The 16,089-nt window shown below is 37.9% G+C and overlaps 1 protein-coding gene across 9 annotated transcripts in view; it reads right to left on the reverse strand.

The window, feature by feature from the left end:
* The window catches only part of ADAMTS6 (ADAM metallopeptidase with thrombospondin type 1 motif 6), a 158,604-nt gene that overhangs the window by 95,763 nt on the left and 46,752 nt on the right, over window positions 1-16,089 (reverse strand). For all 9 annotated transcript variants that reach the window (XM_050716427.1, XM_035553522.2, XM_035553521.2 and 6 more), the window contains one exon: window positions 2,516-2,559. In XM_050716427.1, the coding sequence (XP_050572384.1) occupies window positions 2,516-2,559 (44 nt within the window). The remainder of the gene's footprint in view (window positions 1-2,515; window positions 2,560-16,089) is intronic.

Below are 16,089 nucleotides of genomic sequence, written 5' to 3' on the forward strand. Positions count from 1 at the left end.
ATCTTCTTACATCAGTAATAAGATAATAAGTGCTTCCAAGCTATGTCCCTATGAGCAATTAATTTGAAGCAGTAGGAGCTGGTCAGTAGAGTAAAACACTGGTATTGGGCTCCTAATGTTATCCTTGTATGTGGGTTGGACTCTCTACTTTGGACTAGTTTACTCCCATAGGTGAAACTTCCTCCCTACAAGCTGTTCAGAGCTTTCTACAGGAAAAAAAGTATCAGTGCATATCATAAGAATACAGTCCAAGTAGTGATTTAGACCCTAACATTTCCCTTAGGCACATATGGAGCATTTAAGTACATGTTTTGACTTGGTTTTATCCAAAACAAATCCAGTCTGCACACACCAAAACTACTCTGAGAACCAAACCAACACAGGCAAAAGGTGACAATGTCTGCTCATTGAATTTCCATCAAAACATGTTCTTAATCAAATCACTACAGTAGACAGTAACCACACAACAAGATGAAGCATCAGAACAAGGACTAGACACTGAGAAAAATTTGTATATTGTTTGCTGCATGCAACCTGTAAAAAATACAACAGTTACAGTTCACCTGTCTAAACTATGCCATTCCAACTGAGCAGGACATTCTGAGGACAACATGGTGATGCTTGTTTAACAACTGCCATGTTTCCCTGAGAAGTTCACCGCATCTGGGTGGTAAAGTCATCTCTATCTTCAGATCTCTTAACTGAGTGCTTGCTAAGTGACTTACACGACCAGGCTAATGATATATAAGTAAATACTATGTCTGCAGAAAGTGACAGAGGTCAAGTCAAGAACCCAGACTACATCTCAGATCAAAGAAAAAAGGAGTTGTGTTTCACTGCGGCCATACAGCTGTTCCAAAGACATCTGAGGCCTATCTCTTCCATGCAGTTCTATGTAAGATTCCCTAGGAATAGGAAAGAGGTATCTATCCCAAAGTAAATCCATTACTTCTGTTTCTTCCTGGAACACCAATGATTCAGATTTCTTCTGATCTTTTGAGATATGAGACTGTTGTTCACAGACCCCTTAAATATATGCTTAACTTCAGCTACCAGAGGTCAGTGGGACTTAAGCATACTAAATGCCTTGCAGAAGAGGACCATGGGGCCTTGCCTCTTTTTGAATTCAATGCCAATAATGCAAGTACATTGTTGTGGTTTTACTGCCAAGGGTCTGATAACGATACTCTGATATTATATGTGATTTTTATTTTTATTTACTCTAGCCTTCTGGTTTAAAAAAAAAAATTAAAAAAAATTGCCAAAGTCTATCCCGTCTGTTACACTGGATTCAAGTGAAGCAGAATTTGCCTTTACCCCAAAGTCTGATACAGTGAGGACTAGTACACGAATTATGTGTGTTAAAAATATCACATATAAATATCAGATAGCTTGTGGGTGAATTTACTCCCTTTCAAACTCTCTTAACACTTGTAATGACAACTCTGACATCAATATAAACAGTCTCTTCAGTTTTGTCTCCTCCACACAGATGTCAAAGTAAACCAATTACATTTAGAAATTTATCATTACATTTTGCCTTTTACTAAAACATGCTGTGAATATTGTTTATATTTAGAACAGGCAAAAAAATTCTGATACCTTTCTCCTCATGTAAACTACTTCCCTTTGCCAAAAGTGTCGTGCTGACTTGAGTGGTACTTGTAAAAAAATCAACATGAGTTAAGGCTATCAAAGCATACAGTAGTACAGGGAAAGACAAAGAAAATACAGTTATGAGCTCTCATTATGAGAAAAATATTAACAACCTCAAAAATATTAACTAGCTGAATTAGAATTATATATTTAATCACTTCTGAGTACATTTGAAAAAATATAAAAATACCGTATTAGTCTTTCAATAATGTTTCTTTCATATACTAAAGTACTACTACAGGTAACAACTACGTTACAGTAAATAACTTCTGCTGACAAATTTAAGTATAAAGGGAACAATCCTGCATCTAGGATTGCTATGTGTTTTTCTCCATTGTCAAAGCACTGTTTTAAGGAGTTTCAATATCACTATAATTTATATTACTGTGTTATTTTTTTCCAAGTCTGTGGAAGGAAAAGTCTGAAGCTGTACTCTCTGCATAAAACACAGCAACAGTGTAAAACCTCAAAGCTTGTTTCTTTTCTGGTTTCTTTGTTTTTTAAAAATCTTCCTGAGGTCTTCTATTTGTATTTTATAATAGCTCATGGAGACAGGTTAAACAAAAGTAGTCCTCTCTAGTAATTGTTACTTGGTAAATCTGAGTAATCTGCTAGGATTTATCAGCATTACAGCTGCCAGAGATGAAATCTCCAGTAGAAGCTCGCTTAATCTAAAATTCCAGTAATCTATCAAAGCATAAATCCATGTAGGTTACCTTTTACTGTTCATGTTTATAAAGCTGCAAAATTTTGAAAGCATATACTTAAAAAGATCTAATGAGCTGATAAATCAATAGCCGAGTATAAAGCAAGGAAACAAACAGCAAATAGAAGCTGAAATTTCTCTTTATAATCTTACCCAGTGTTCCACAAGGCTTGTTTTTATAAGTGCAGATATCATACCTGTTAAGGAGAAGAAAAGTACATAAAATATGTCAGAGGATCAAATTTGTAAAGTATTCTGCATATTTATCACATATCTGTATCATAGTGCAAGTTGTCAGACGGCAATCAGCTTAATTATGTGCAGCCAGCTGGTGTCGGCATTTTCTACACTCTGGTGTAAACCACAAGCTGCAGTACACTCACAGCCGCTGGCCTCAGGCCAGTGGGACACCTGCCAGTAAGAAAAAAATGGTTAAAGTGGATCTTTGTAATCACCGGCTCCATAAAGCAGTCTACCGTGCTGTTAAGAAGTTACAGCAGCATGTCTGTAGACTACTACTGCTTCAAAACACTTAACTTTTACTTTTTGACGACACTGGAATTCTCAGCCTCACACTTAAAAACTAAACAATATTTATTGTAACTCCTAATATTTAAATACTGATTCTAATTAAAACCCTTAATTTTGGAGTATTACACCAAAAATTATTTAAAATCTTATGAACTTGCATTATAATTCCCATCTCTTTATCTTCCAATGATTATACGTGTCCTAAGAGTACACTACAATGGACTAAAATAAAAAATAGATTTTTATCAAAAGCTAAACAATGCATTTGAAGAAGAATTTTCATAATTTAGGTATAATGCTTCAAATATGGGATCTCAAGTTTTTGTGCAGTTGACATGCAAGTATCTGAAGCTGAAAACTGAATTAAAATGTTTTCTGTGGTATAACAGCTATTCATAACAGCAGTGGTCACGTGGCAGTCATAATTCATTAATGACAACTCCATGTTTTGAACATGTAATCCTATGATATGGCTAGTGATATGAGAATACTCTCAATATGCCTTTGATGTTCAAGGATTCATACTGATTTCCTTGCAATGTGTTTCTGAATAATACCGTTATTTTGGGTAGTGAGCAAAAACAAAAACGAAAGATACAATCTTTATGCTTTAATTTTTAATCCAAATATTTACTACTTCCAGACCACCAGACATTTCTGTTAAAAGTAACATATAAGGACTTTTTTCAAAAAGGTTATCACATAGGAGCCAGATTATGAGATATACACCTTTCAGAGTTAATGAAGTTAAGGTCTGTCTGTAAGCCAAATCCATGAACAAAATAACACAGCTTAAAATTTGGAACAAATCCAGTGAATTCTCTGTGCATGTAGACTGCTGTGACCAAATAGAATCCCTGGTATTTTTTAAAGGTACTAAACATGGAGCAGTTCGCTGGATTAAGCTTTAATTTTGAACTCAAATTTCCGTACACATTGATCTCACCAAAGAGTCTCAGACTATGTCATCCTATATGTACTTAAAACTCTCACTGATTTCCCATTTGCTGTTTGTAGAGGGCTGTAATCAAATCAGCATTCTTGTATAAAATGTGTCAGTAATTAATTAGGTTTTATGTGTCACAAAACAGAATGATGACGCAGTTGAAGAACAAAAGATTTTTACTGAATATGTTCTGCCTTTGCCATCTTTAAAGAAACAAATTTATTACACACTGATTTAGGACAGAGCCTGAACCTAATCCCACTGAAGTTCATGCAGAATGGTTCCTCAAAGCAGACAGGGATCAGACTTATTTAACAAGAAAACCCAAACTTGCCAAAATTCTTTTAATGCTGAATTCTTAATTTAGAAATCAACACAAAAAATACATATGAATACATATGAAATATTGTTCTTCTGATTTTTTTTAATACTGAATGATAATCATTAAAAAAAATAATGTCATACATCCTTAGATAAAACGGATGTTTAAGAAGCAGGCCAGTTCCACTAAACTCAAATAAAATGCTGTCACTGATTTCAGTAGAGCTGAAAATTTAGTCGTACTGCCTCCACCTGCTTACTCTCATATAGCTATGAATCTGAAGGCATTCATTCAGCTAGTTTCAAAAGGAACTGTGATTTGAGAAAATGATACGAATTAAATCCCTTGTTTCTCTTACACTTTTGAAACACAATTACCATAGTACCCTGGTCTTGCTGCACAGGGAGTATTCTTCATTATGCACAGGCTAGCATTCATAGGAATCATAATATCATAGAATAATTAAGGTTGGAAAAAACCTTCAACATCACCTGGTCTAACCATCCCCCTACCACCAATGTCACCCCACTAAACCCTGTCCCTACGCACCAGGTCCAACTTCTCCTTAAACACCCCCAGGGACGGTCACTCCACCACCTGCGTGGGCAACCCGTTCCAATGCCTGACTGCTCTTTCTGAGAAGAAATGTCTAACTTTTAATGTTCTAACTTTCAACCTAAACCTCCCCTGGCACAACTTGAAGCCATTCCCTTTAGTCCTAAAATTAGATAATTAAATAAAATTAAGGAAGATAGTTTATTTTCCAATAAACTGACTTTGCAAGATCAATCCCATATAATAATAGTATTCTAATTATGATTTCGTTACATATTTGAGTATTTATTCAAATATTCAAATTTCACACACAAATTCCTGTAAGCAGTGTTCATACACTCTCTTCTTCTTTGGTTTAAAAGGAAATCAGTTTAACAGGAAAAACATCTAATGACTTGCTCTACCTACAGCATTGTCTTCAATCTCCATTTTTTTCCTTTTTTCCTTTTCATATGGTTTCTGCTCACATTTTTTTTCTAAACTTGTATTATTTTTATGTATTGAACTGCTCAATTCCATCATCTGCTTCTCTTTATGATTTAACCAAATCAGCCTAATTTGTCTTTTTTTGTTTTGACACCACTTCTTATAACTTTATTTTGATTTTTCAAGGAACCTGATTAATCATGAAGACCCAAAAGATTTTTTTGTGTTTCACACAAAATTCTCAGAATTTTTTCTGTTTTCACAGAATTTAAAGGCAAAAGAACCATCAACCTAGCTGACTCTTGTTCACACTGCTAGCTTTCAAATCTCAGCAAAAGGAAATATTATGTAGAGAGTTTTTTTTCCACTAGTAACTCATAACCTGTGAAACATGTAGTCCTTATGTACATTTACACTGTGGGAGTTCTCACACTTGCCATGTGACACTAGGAAGCTTTCCATTTTATTATCTACGGAAAGAAAACCCTTGCTCCTTCTCTTGTCCTGTTCCATGCAAGATACGGAAAGGCGAGCATGTCCACAACTACTTAAACCAATTCCTCTCACTGAAGGATAGTATCTGAAAGAGACTGGGGGTAAAATACTAATATAGGTGGGGACAAGACATATCAAAACTCAGGAAGTATTATGCTAAGCTTTCTTTTTTGAAGAAAGATAGGCAGGAATATTTCTTACTTAGAGTAGGTTCCCCAAAGCCCCATCCAACCTGACCTCGAACGCTACAGGGAAGAAGCATCTACTTCTTTTTTTGCCAATCTATTCTAGTGTCTCACTGCTCTCGTAGTAAAGAATTTCTTCCCCATATCTAATCTAAATCTACCTTATTTCAGTTTAAAACCATTATCCCTTGTCCTGTGCTTACATGCTCTTGTAAAAAGTCTCCATCTTTAAGTTCCCTGTAAGTACTGTAAGGTTGCAAGAAGGTGTCCCAAGAGACTTCTCCTAGCTAAACACCCCAACTCTCTTAGCCTTTCTTCAAAGGAGAGGTGCTCCAGCCCTCTGCTCGTGTTTGTGACCCTCTTCTGGGCTTGCTCTAACAGCTCCATGTCCTTCTTATCCTGGGGTCCCAGAGCTGAAGGCTGTAGTGCAGGTAGGGTCTCAGGAGAGCAGAGTGCAGAGGGAGAATCACCTCTATCCACCTGCTGGCCATGTTTCTTTTGATGCAGCCCAGGATACAGTTAGCTTTCTAAACTGCATGCGTGCACTGCTGGTTTATGTTCAATTTTTCATCAACCAACAACCCCAAGTCCTTCTCCTCAGGGCTACTCTCAATCTATTTATTCCCCAGTCTGTGCTGATGTTTAGGATTGCACCAACCCAAGTGCAGTACCATGCACTTAGCTCCATTGAACTTCATGTGCTTTATGTGTGCACACTTCACAAGCCTGTCCAGTTTCCTCTGGAAGGCACACCTTCCCTCTGCTGCATCAACTGCACCACTCAGTTCGGTGTCATCCACTAACTTGCTGAGGGTGCACTCAATCCCACTATCTATGTCATTAATACATAGTAAACAGCATGGGCCCTAATATAGACCCCAATAAAGATCCCACATACCCATTTTAAGAGGGATGACTTATATTAATTATCAAAAATAGTTTATAAAGTATCTGAGTATTATGTTACTGAAATGATTATTATAAATGTATGTTTACACTACAGAAGAGCTGCATGTTTTAGGACAGTCACAACATCAGGTGAAGCAGCAAAAGAGCTTTCATTTAATCAATACTTGCCTGCTGCTGTCAGGAACCACCTGAATTACAGAAGAGAATGAATGCAGAGAACTATCGCACAATCATTCTGATAAAGGGAAAGTACCAAGAACAGATGAAGCTCGCCACGTGATTTCTGACAACAGATACAGAGAGTATAAGTAGCGAGTTTAACAGTCAAATTAAGTGCAGGAAAAAATACTTCCAAGGCTAAGCAAGAACAATGAGAAACATCATATTCTGTCCCACTGCACTTAAAAAAGATACCAAAGAAAAGGAACTGGAGAAATGGCGTAGAGAACACAAGCCTGAACGGGAAGATAAGTGCATCTAGGATGTACTAATCTCAGTCCAGTCTCAGACAGACCTGTCACAATTCCTGTTGATGCTGATGGTAAAGAAATATGTATTGAGCAGCACCTCTTGAGTGAAAGGTCTGACACAGCTTGATCCATACTCACAAACCTGTTGAGGAGATTAGAGAGGCCTAGGTGCTATTTCATACAAAAAACAAAGGTGAAGATGGGTCATGGCTGTCACCAGGACCTCAGTAAATATTTAAGGAACCACAGACAACCAAACGGCAAACTCTCAAGCCAACAATGACCGCAACCAACCATTAAAAAACACACGCAAAAAAAAAAAAAAAAAAACCAGTTATACAAAAATGCAGTTTACAGGATGTGAATATATTTTATTTTTGATTCACTGACAGAACATGTAAGAGGGCCACAACAAAAAAAAAATCTGAGTTTAAGAATACAGATGTGTAAGTTGTAGAGGAAAAAAGTTAAAACAAAAACAAGGTATACATACACACACACACAAAACCAGCATGCAGTTACAGCCTGTTCATTTTGAGACTAAAAAGTAAATCCTTTGCCAGAGCTAAAAAAGAAAATCATATGCGTCCTGATAAAGGGGGTACATAACATCCCTGAACTGTGACCAAGCTGGACAAGTGAAACATAGAATGCCGTTAAGAGGTAAGATTGTTGACTACATGTCCATTAATACCCTGAGTGGATCAGAAGTCATTTCATGAGGCTGATGTGGAAGAGGATTAGGACTTTTGGGCGTACTTGCAGGGCTGGTGAAGAGCCACATCTGACAGATGGGAAAGAAACGGTAGATGTACAGCTGTCACTGATGACTGACTGAAAAATCAGCCAGAAGGAATGTGTAGCAGCTCAACAGGATGGTTAAAATTTGGAGGGGTAATAGCCTCCTGTCATGACATCAATCAAACATAAGGATAGGTAGTGTTAGAGTGCTAAAATTAGTGTGCTAAAAATAGTGTGCTAAAAACATTACTAAAAACATTTTTTCAATGTTTTTAGTAATTAATTCCTCTTCAATCTAACAAGTTAATTTCATTGTCCATTTACAGGATCTTACTGTATCCATCTAGGGGATCTTATCAGCAGGGTTGAGTTTCTTTGTCCCAGTAGGCATTTCTTACATGCTGACATCTTTTTATTATTATTTTTTTCTTCAATCAGATTAATAAATCCACCTTTCGTCAGTGACACAACAGTCACTAAAATGTAGCCTTTCTTCCACCTTCATTTGAGATTGAGGACTTCTTAAACCTTTTGACGCACATGAATTACAGTTCAAAAAGTTCTTCTAATAATTGTATTAACAGTAGTAGATACGAAGGTAAACTGAAAATTCTTACTTGATAATCTGTATTTACATATTCAAGGACAATATTACCCTTTTCACCAATCTGATCGTATGAAATTGCCCACTAAAGGAAAAGTCTGTTATTATTAGATGTATCTTACTAGAAATGTCCAGAATTACCTAAACTACTAGAACTACCTAAATCAAATTAGCACTGAGATACATATATCTATATAGGATTGGAAGCATATCCTAGCCTTGTGAACTAGGATGTGATGGACATACTTTCAAGAATTTAACTAATCAATAGACACTCACAGAATGTATTTTCTCTAAGTATGATGAATGAAGCATGGAAACTCTTATTAGAAATAAAAACTGTCCAAAAAATCATTGAATACATACAAACTACTTATAAACACATAAGCCTACTATAAAACAACCTGAAAGCTACCTACCCAACATGCCTGAGAAATACTTGTGATAGAAAGAGAAAGAGAAATAACTGAGGCTTTTAAAGGAATATTTCTTAATGAGTTTAGGGGACAAAGAATAGAATTGTGGGAAATTGTTGAGGAAAAAACTACCAAGATGACTGGAATATAAACATAAAAATATACAAATACAAGAAAATTCAGGCTAGATGAAATGGACAAATGGGGATGACTGAACATAAAGCTCAATTTCCATACAGCTGGACATACGTTTTACATACGTAATACTACAAGATTTGCCAATTAACCTGCTTGGTTAAAAATAAAGATTAGCAGAAAACAAAATAAAGACTAAGAAATGGTTCTAGGAGGAAACACAGCCAACAACTACAAATTATTAGTTCATTTTTAAGGAACACTTCCAAATACGTTATCACAGAAAAGAAGGTTTTATTTTTCATCTGTTTTAAACCAAATCATACTTTTTGACATATGCTTTTTATTTTATTTTTATTTGGCTCTGAGGCCCCCAGCACAAGAAAGACATAGAGTTATTAGAACAAGCCCACAGCATGGCCACAAAGAAGATAAATAGGTTGGAGCACCTCTCCTATGAGGACAGGCTGGGGGAGTTGGGGTTGTTCAGCCTGGAGAAGAGAAGGCTTCACAGAGACTTTACAGCGGCCTTCCAGTACCTAAAGGGGGCCTGCAGGAAAGCTGGGGAGGGACGCCTTGTCAGGGAGTGGACTGGTAAGGCAAGAGAGAATGGCTTTAAACTAACGAGGGCAGATTTAGATTCGATGTTAGGAATAAATCCTTCACCTTGGGGGTGGTGAGGCACTGGAACAGGTTGCCCAGAGAAGCTGTGGATGCTGCATCCCTGGAAGTGTTCATGGCCAGGCTGGATGGGGCTTTGGCAACCATCAAAGCCCATGGCAGCAGGGTTGGAATTAAACGGTCCTTAAGGTCCCTTCCAACCCAACCCATTCTATGATTACATGACAATAAGCTATTCAAGTAAGGACTCTCCCTTGCACATACCCTTGCTCAAATGATAAAAACCTAATGGGTTTATGAGAATTTTATCTTCTTTACTTTTTACTCTTCATATGATGCAACTTACTCAAGTTGAAGACGTGTATGATTGGATGCATAACCATCAAAAGGCCATTCCAAAAAATAGTCTTTTAAGTAAGTTAGTCAAGCTAGTTCCAATACGTACATCTGCTAAAACTGAACTGCTGCTGATCAAACTGGAACATCAGATTTCCATTAAAAGGATCAAAAGCCTCAAACTGTCTGACAATTCCACCTCCTATTTTTAAATTATAGAAAATAAACATGACTAAAAAAAGTGAATAGCTTGGAGTTTTACCATATTCTTTTGTATACATAGCTATGGTAAAAAGTGGTTATTTTGCAAGTGTAAACAATGTCACTAATGCTAGCGAATTCTGTGGAAAAACAACTACCGTCATTTGGTCAGTTTTTATAATAATTTTTTTATCATAATTCTTCAGCAGCTCACCACTTTTAAGATAATTTGGTCATTCACTAGGTTACTAGGCACAGGTTACAAACAGCAGTATTTTTTATAACACGGTATTTGCTGATTGCTTTCTAAAACCTTTACTACAGCATATGCTTAGCCTTACAGAAAGTGGTACACCACAACAGCATTCTGCCTTAAAATAAAGTACACGTCTTATTTGGTTTCTTCCTCAAAAACCTCAAATCAAAAAGAGCTATTTAAACCAAGGAAGGAAAGCATAATATACATGTTACACATCACTCAACAGAAATAGCTTTTTTCTATTATTAGTTTTCCATGTGTTGAAAACTGCCACAGACAACCAAAGTCTGTCTGTATTGGACTTTCTACTGATACTTAACTTGGGTGGATAATGGAATTCTGAGTTACAGAATATCTGAGCTAGAAGAACTATTAACACTTTCTAATTCTCTGACTATAGGAAGAGAAATACATAAAACAATTGAACTGTAGATGAAACAGTTATATTTACATATAACTTTCTCTGAACTGCAAATGCACCCAGAATAGTAAAAATAAGTTCTGCTCTGAAACATTTTTTTTTAACACTGTCATTTTTCTTGATCAATTTTGGCAACGTAACATTAGGATAGCGTTTTCAAATTTACCACAATCATTAGTATTATTGTTGTATTTAGGACAGCTAATACTGTAATCACTGTATTCAGGACGGATATGCACAGCTGATTTCAAAATTATGATTTATTAAGAGATTCTCTTAACATAATTCTATTCCTATAGTGTTTAAAATACACTTTTTAACCAAGTTCACAAAAAATACAGCAACTAAGAGTTTTTTTACACAGAATACAGAATAATCTTCAATGCTATCTTGTTGTGTCATATGAGCGTACAGTAGAGTTATTGAAAAATACAGTAGTTAAATAAAAATAGAATTTCATACATGAGTTTGTAAACAAAAATAGTTCTAAAGATGAGATGAAGAAACTGAGACAGTTCTCAGCTGGAGACATACCATGATATACCATTTCAAAAAAAACATTTCCTTGATAAAAAGTCATTATTGCAAAAATGTGAGGACAAGCTTTAAAATCTTATGAATTTAAAGAAATAATACATTTAGACCTTTTAGCCATCATCTGCTTTCTGAGACTATCCATTTTTATGTACATTTTTGGCACTTTTCAGGTTTTACTCTATAGTCATCCAAACTAAAAACTTCCTTTCCCACGTAAGCTATGATTCTCATATAGCAACATGTTCTTACCACCTACAGCAACTATTATAAGATGGAAAGTAGAGAATAGCAAGTGTTATGAACAGCTAGATTGTGATCTGGTTAGGTATCCAAGCCAGACACCTACAGTATCTTAATAGGCCAATGTTAGTATTCTGTTGGGGGGGGGCTTGGGAATAGCACCAATAACGCTTACTGGTTCGGATATGACATTTAGTCACTGAGCTGTCCTTTTTTCTACAAAAGTTCTATTTCATGGAGTAAAATTAGGTAGAGTTAAACTATACATACAATTCCTTGCTGTTCACTGACATACTGTTAATATCATTTGAAACTTTGTAAAACTATACTTCCATTCTCTGTGCTCTTCTTCTAGTCATAACCCTTCTGTAGACTATGCAAAGGCAATCACAAAGGCAAATGAACATTCTACAAACTCATTAAACTGAGTTGACAATATTAACTCTAGAATTATTCTAGAGACAGCTTTATAGGCAAATTCTAGCACTGAAGAAACATCCAGACACTTGTAGTTCCAGTGTAGTGTCACTTCACACTCTGCTCTGCCTTAATTTGTCTATCATTAGAAGCTACTTCTTCCGTCTTTCTATTCTGTATCCAATAGGTATAGGCTTGCTGCTGTAACTCATTCCTCCCTTCTCCATGTATTTTCTTCGGTGCTCCTCTGTGAATGTAAGTTCCACCAGACTTCTCTCTCCACAGCTTTAGAATTAATCAGACTGAGTGGCTTGGCTATCAGACTGACTTACTGATGGCTTGAACGACTGTCAGTTAGTTTCTACAAGTAGGTCTACCCTACTACAAAAATCATTTTGAATGATACTAGCAAGGCTTTTGACACCGTTTCCCACAACATTCTCCTCAAGAAACTGGCTGCTCGTGGCTTGGACTGGCGTATGCTTTGTTGGGTTGGAAACTGGCTGGGTAGCCAGGCTCAAAAAGTCATGGTAAATGGAGTTAAATCCAGTTGGAGGCCAGTCACTAGTGGAGTCCCTCAGGGCTCAGTACTGGGGCCAGTCCTCTTCAATATCTTTATCGATGATCTGGATGAGGGGATTGAGTGCACCCTCAGTAAGTTTGCAGATGACACCAAGTTAGGTGCATGTGTCGATCTGCTCGAGGGTAGGAAGGCTCTGCAGGAGGATCTGGATAGGCTGGACTGATGGGCTGAGGCCAACTGTATGAAGTTCAACAAGGCCAAGTGCCGGGTCCTGCACCTGGGGCGCAACAACCCCAAGCAGCGCTACAGGCTGGGAGATGAGTGGTTGGAAAGCTGCCTGGCCGAGAAGGACCTGGGAGTACTGGTTGATAGTCAGCTGAACATGAGCCAGCAGTGTGCTCAGGTGGCCAAGAAGGCCAACAGCATCCTGGCTTGTATAAGAAGCAGCGTGGCCAGCAGGTCTAGGGAAGTGATTGTCCCCCTGTACTCTGCTCTGATGAGGCTGCACCTCGAGTACTGTGTTCAGTTTTGGGCCCCTTGCTACAGGAAGGACATCGAGGTGCTCGAGCGAGTCCAAAGAAGGGCAACGAGGCTGGTGAGGGGTCTGGAGAACAAGTCTTATGAGGAGTGGCTGAGGGAGCTAGGATTGTTCAGTCTGGAGAAGAAGAGGCTCAGGGGCGACCTTATCACATTCTACAGGTACCTTAAAGGAGGCTGTAGCGAGGTAGGGGTTGGTCTATTCTCCCACGTGCCTGGTGACAGGACGAGGGGGAATGGGCTAAAGTTGTGGCAGGGGAGGTTTAGGTTGGATGTTAGGAAGAACTTCTTTACTGAAAGGGTTGTTAGACATTGGAATAGGCTGCCCAGGGAAGTGGTTGAGTCACCATCCCTGGAGCTCTTTAAAAGACGTTTAGATGTAGTCCTTAGTGATATGGTTTAGTGGAGGACTTGTTAGTGTTAGGTCAGAGGTTGGACTAGATGATCTTGGAGGTCTCTTCCAACCTAGATGATTCTGTGATCAAAAGGCTCAACCCAGGCTCAGACTCCCCAAAGATCCACTTCTTTCCATTTCTGTACCTTGCAGCAAGTTCTGTGCTTCTGCATTTAGAGTGTCAGCACACAAGCTAAAGAGGTTTGAGCATAGCTTCAGTATACTGAAATCACCTTTCTGAAAGCAGTTCAGATACAATAAGCCATCAAATAGAAAGAGTTCCGGGCCTTCTAGTAGGCTTGGCCCACTCTTTGGTAAATTCAACCATCTTCTTCAGAGTATGTTAACTCTATTTCAAGCTACAGCTTCGGGCCACTTTAACGTTGAGGCTCCTCAACCTTATCTGTGAATAAATCCCATGTGGAAATCAAATCTGTAGAGTTTCGAAAAATAATTGTGATATTAAGGTGCAAGGCTTGCAAGCTGGAGACTGTGAAGCCATGAAAATAATCAGAGAGGACAGCAAAATTAAGAACAGTGCTTCAAATCCTTTCTATGACATAACTTATTTTTTTCCATGGGATAGATTCTGGTCCACAGTAAAACTGTTTATGCTAATACATCAGAAATTTAGAGTGATCTACATGAGTGACAATCATCCACAAGTGACAATCATGACTTTGTAACTGCTCGGAGACTATAGAGAAACTCAGGATTTGTCCTACCACCATACTAGATAACATTTAGCCAGCTGCACTCTGTTCCTCAAAACTGAATTCCACAGTTTCATTGCATTCCCAGCACCTAGCCAAAACGTAGATGGAGTTGCATGGATATGATTAGCTGAAGTTGGCTTAGAGAGCAGAACAGAAATTTCTGCATATCTACTCCAAGTACACTGCTAATAATTTTTTTTATCTGTGAATTCAGGAAAAGTCTGGCAACTAATGCATAAAGCCTTTGTTCAAAGGACATTCATTCACAGCAGCACAAGCAGCTTGTAAGGTAATGCTTTCTGGAGTGTTCTAATGCAAAAAAGTCTGGGAAAAAGGAAGACTAGCAAAACTAATTACATAGGCGTGGTTGGGGGCATCCTGCCACACAGCAGAAAATATTATGCCAAACCATTTATAGGAAGCCACTAGTCTAGACCTCTGGCAGGAGGGAAACACAGTTAGCAGCTACGATTACTAACCGAGCTTTAGTTCTGTTGTACAGAAATAAATGAGATAAATTATACCAGTAACAGACTGTGAGTATATTTACAAGTTTTGTTGTGGATATGGCCTTTCTTCCTCTTCCAACTTTCCAAATACTGTGAATGATTACAAGCCTCTGAGAATATCACATATATCTTTGTCCACAAAATGCCCATTTTATCTGCCCTTACTGTACTTTACCTTGGAAGTACTTGCTCTTAAAGGTCCATTTAAGTGCCTTATTTTACAATATTTATTGTACAATACTTACTTAGAAAAAGTTTCCTCACTCCAAAACCACGTTACTGAAGTACTGTGTAGAATTAGACTGAGAATTGCGAACATACATTTATCATGTACTTTTTTTATATTTTCAGCTATCTTTGTTGTTGTTGTTGTTGTCTTAGATTGTTTTTTGTTTCTACAAAAAATGCATTCCTACTTTTTTTTGTCTTGACATTGACATGGAAGCACATTATAAAATTTGGAAAAAAAATCTATGCATAACGTATATACACACACGAAGTGTAGCACTTTTAGACATGAAACTCAGATAAAAAACTAGCATAAAGCAACAGAAAGTCTTCAAAAGATCTTAAATCATTTGCTGCTGTAAGTCTCCCTTACTTCAGGAAGTGTACGCACCTAAACCTTATGATTTAGAACTATTATACAATTTTCAGTTTTCTTTCATCTGTACCATATGAACATCCTCAACACTTGAACTTACCATATTTCTCATTGAAACTATATTTCTAGTCTCAATTTCATAGTATTAACACAATTTTGTGACAGGGGCAGAGGACAAAAAAAGTACTTGGGTATACATAGTGTTATATTTACACAGAACTCTATATTTCAGTAGCTTAAAATCACAGAACAGGATAGAATCAAAGAATATCCCAAGCTGGAAGGGACCCACAAGGATCCTCGAGTCCAACTCCTGGCTCCACACAAGACCACCCAAAAATCAAACCAGATGTCTGAGTGCCTTGTCCAAATGCTTCTGGAACTCTGTCAGCCTCAGTGCTGTGCCCACTGCCCTGGGGAGCCTGTCCCAGTGCCCGAGCACCCTCTCAGCGAAGAACCTTTTCCTAACTCCCATCCTGACCCTGCCCTGTCCCAGCTCTGTGCCATTCCCTCGGGCCCTGTCGCTGTTCCCAGAGAGCAGAGCTCAGCGCCTGCCCCTCCGCTCCCCTCGTGAGGGAGCTGCAGGCCGCCATGAGGCCTCCCCTCAGCCTGCTCTGCTCTGGGCTGAACAAACCAAGGGACCTCAGCTGCTCCTCAGACATCTTGCCCTCTAGAGC

This window comes from Cygnus atratus, chromosome Z (assembly GCF_013377495.2).
Source record: "Cygnus atratus isolate AKBS03 ecotype Queensland, Australia chromosome Z, CAtr_DNAZoo_HiC_assembly, whole genome shotgun sequence".
NCBI lineage: Eukaryota > Metazoa > Chordata > Aves > Anseriformes > Anatidae > Cygnus > Cygnus atratus.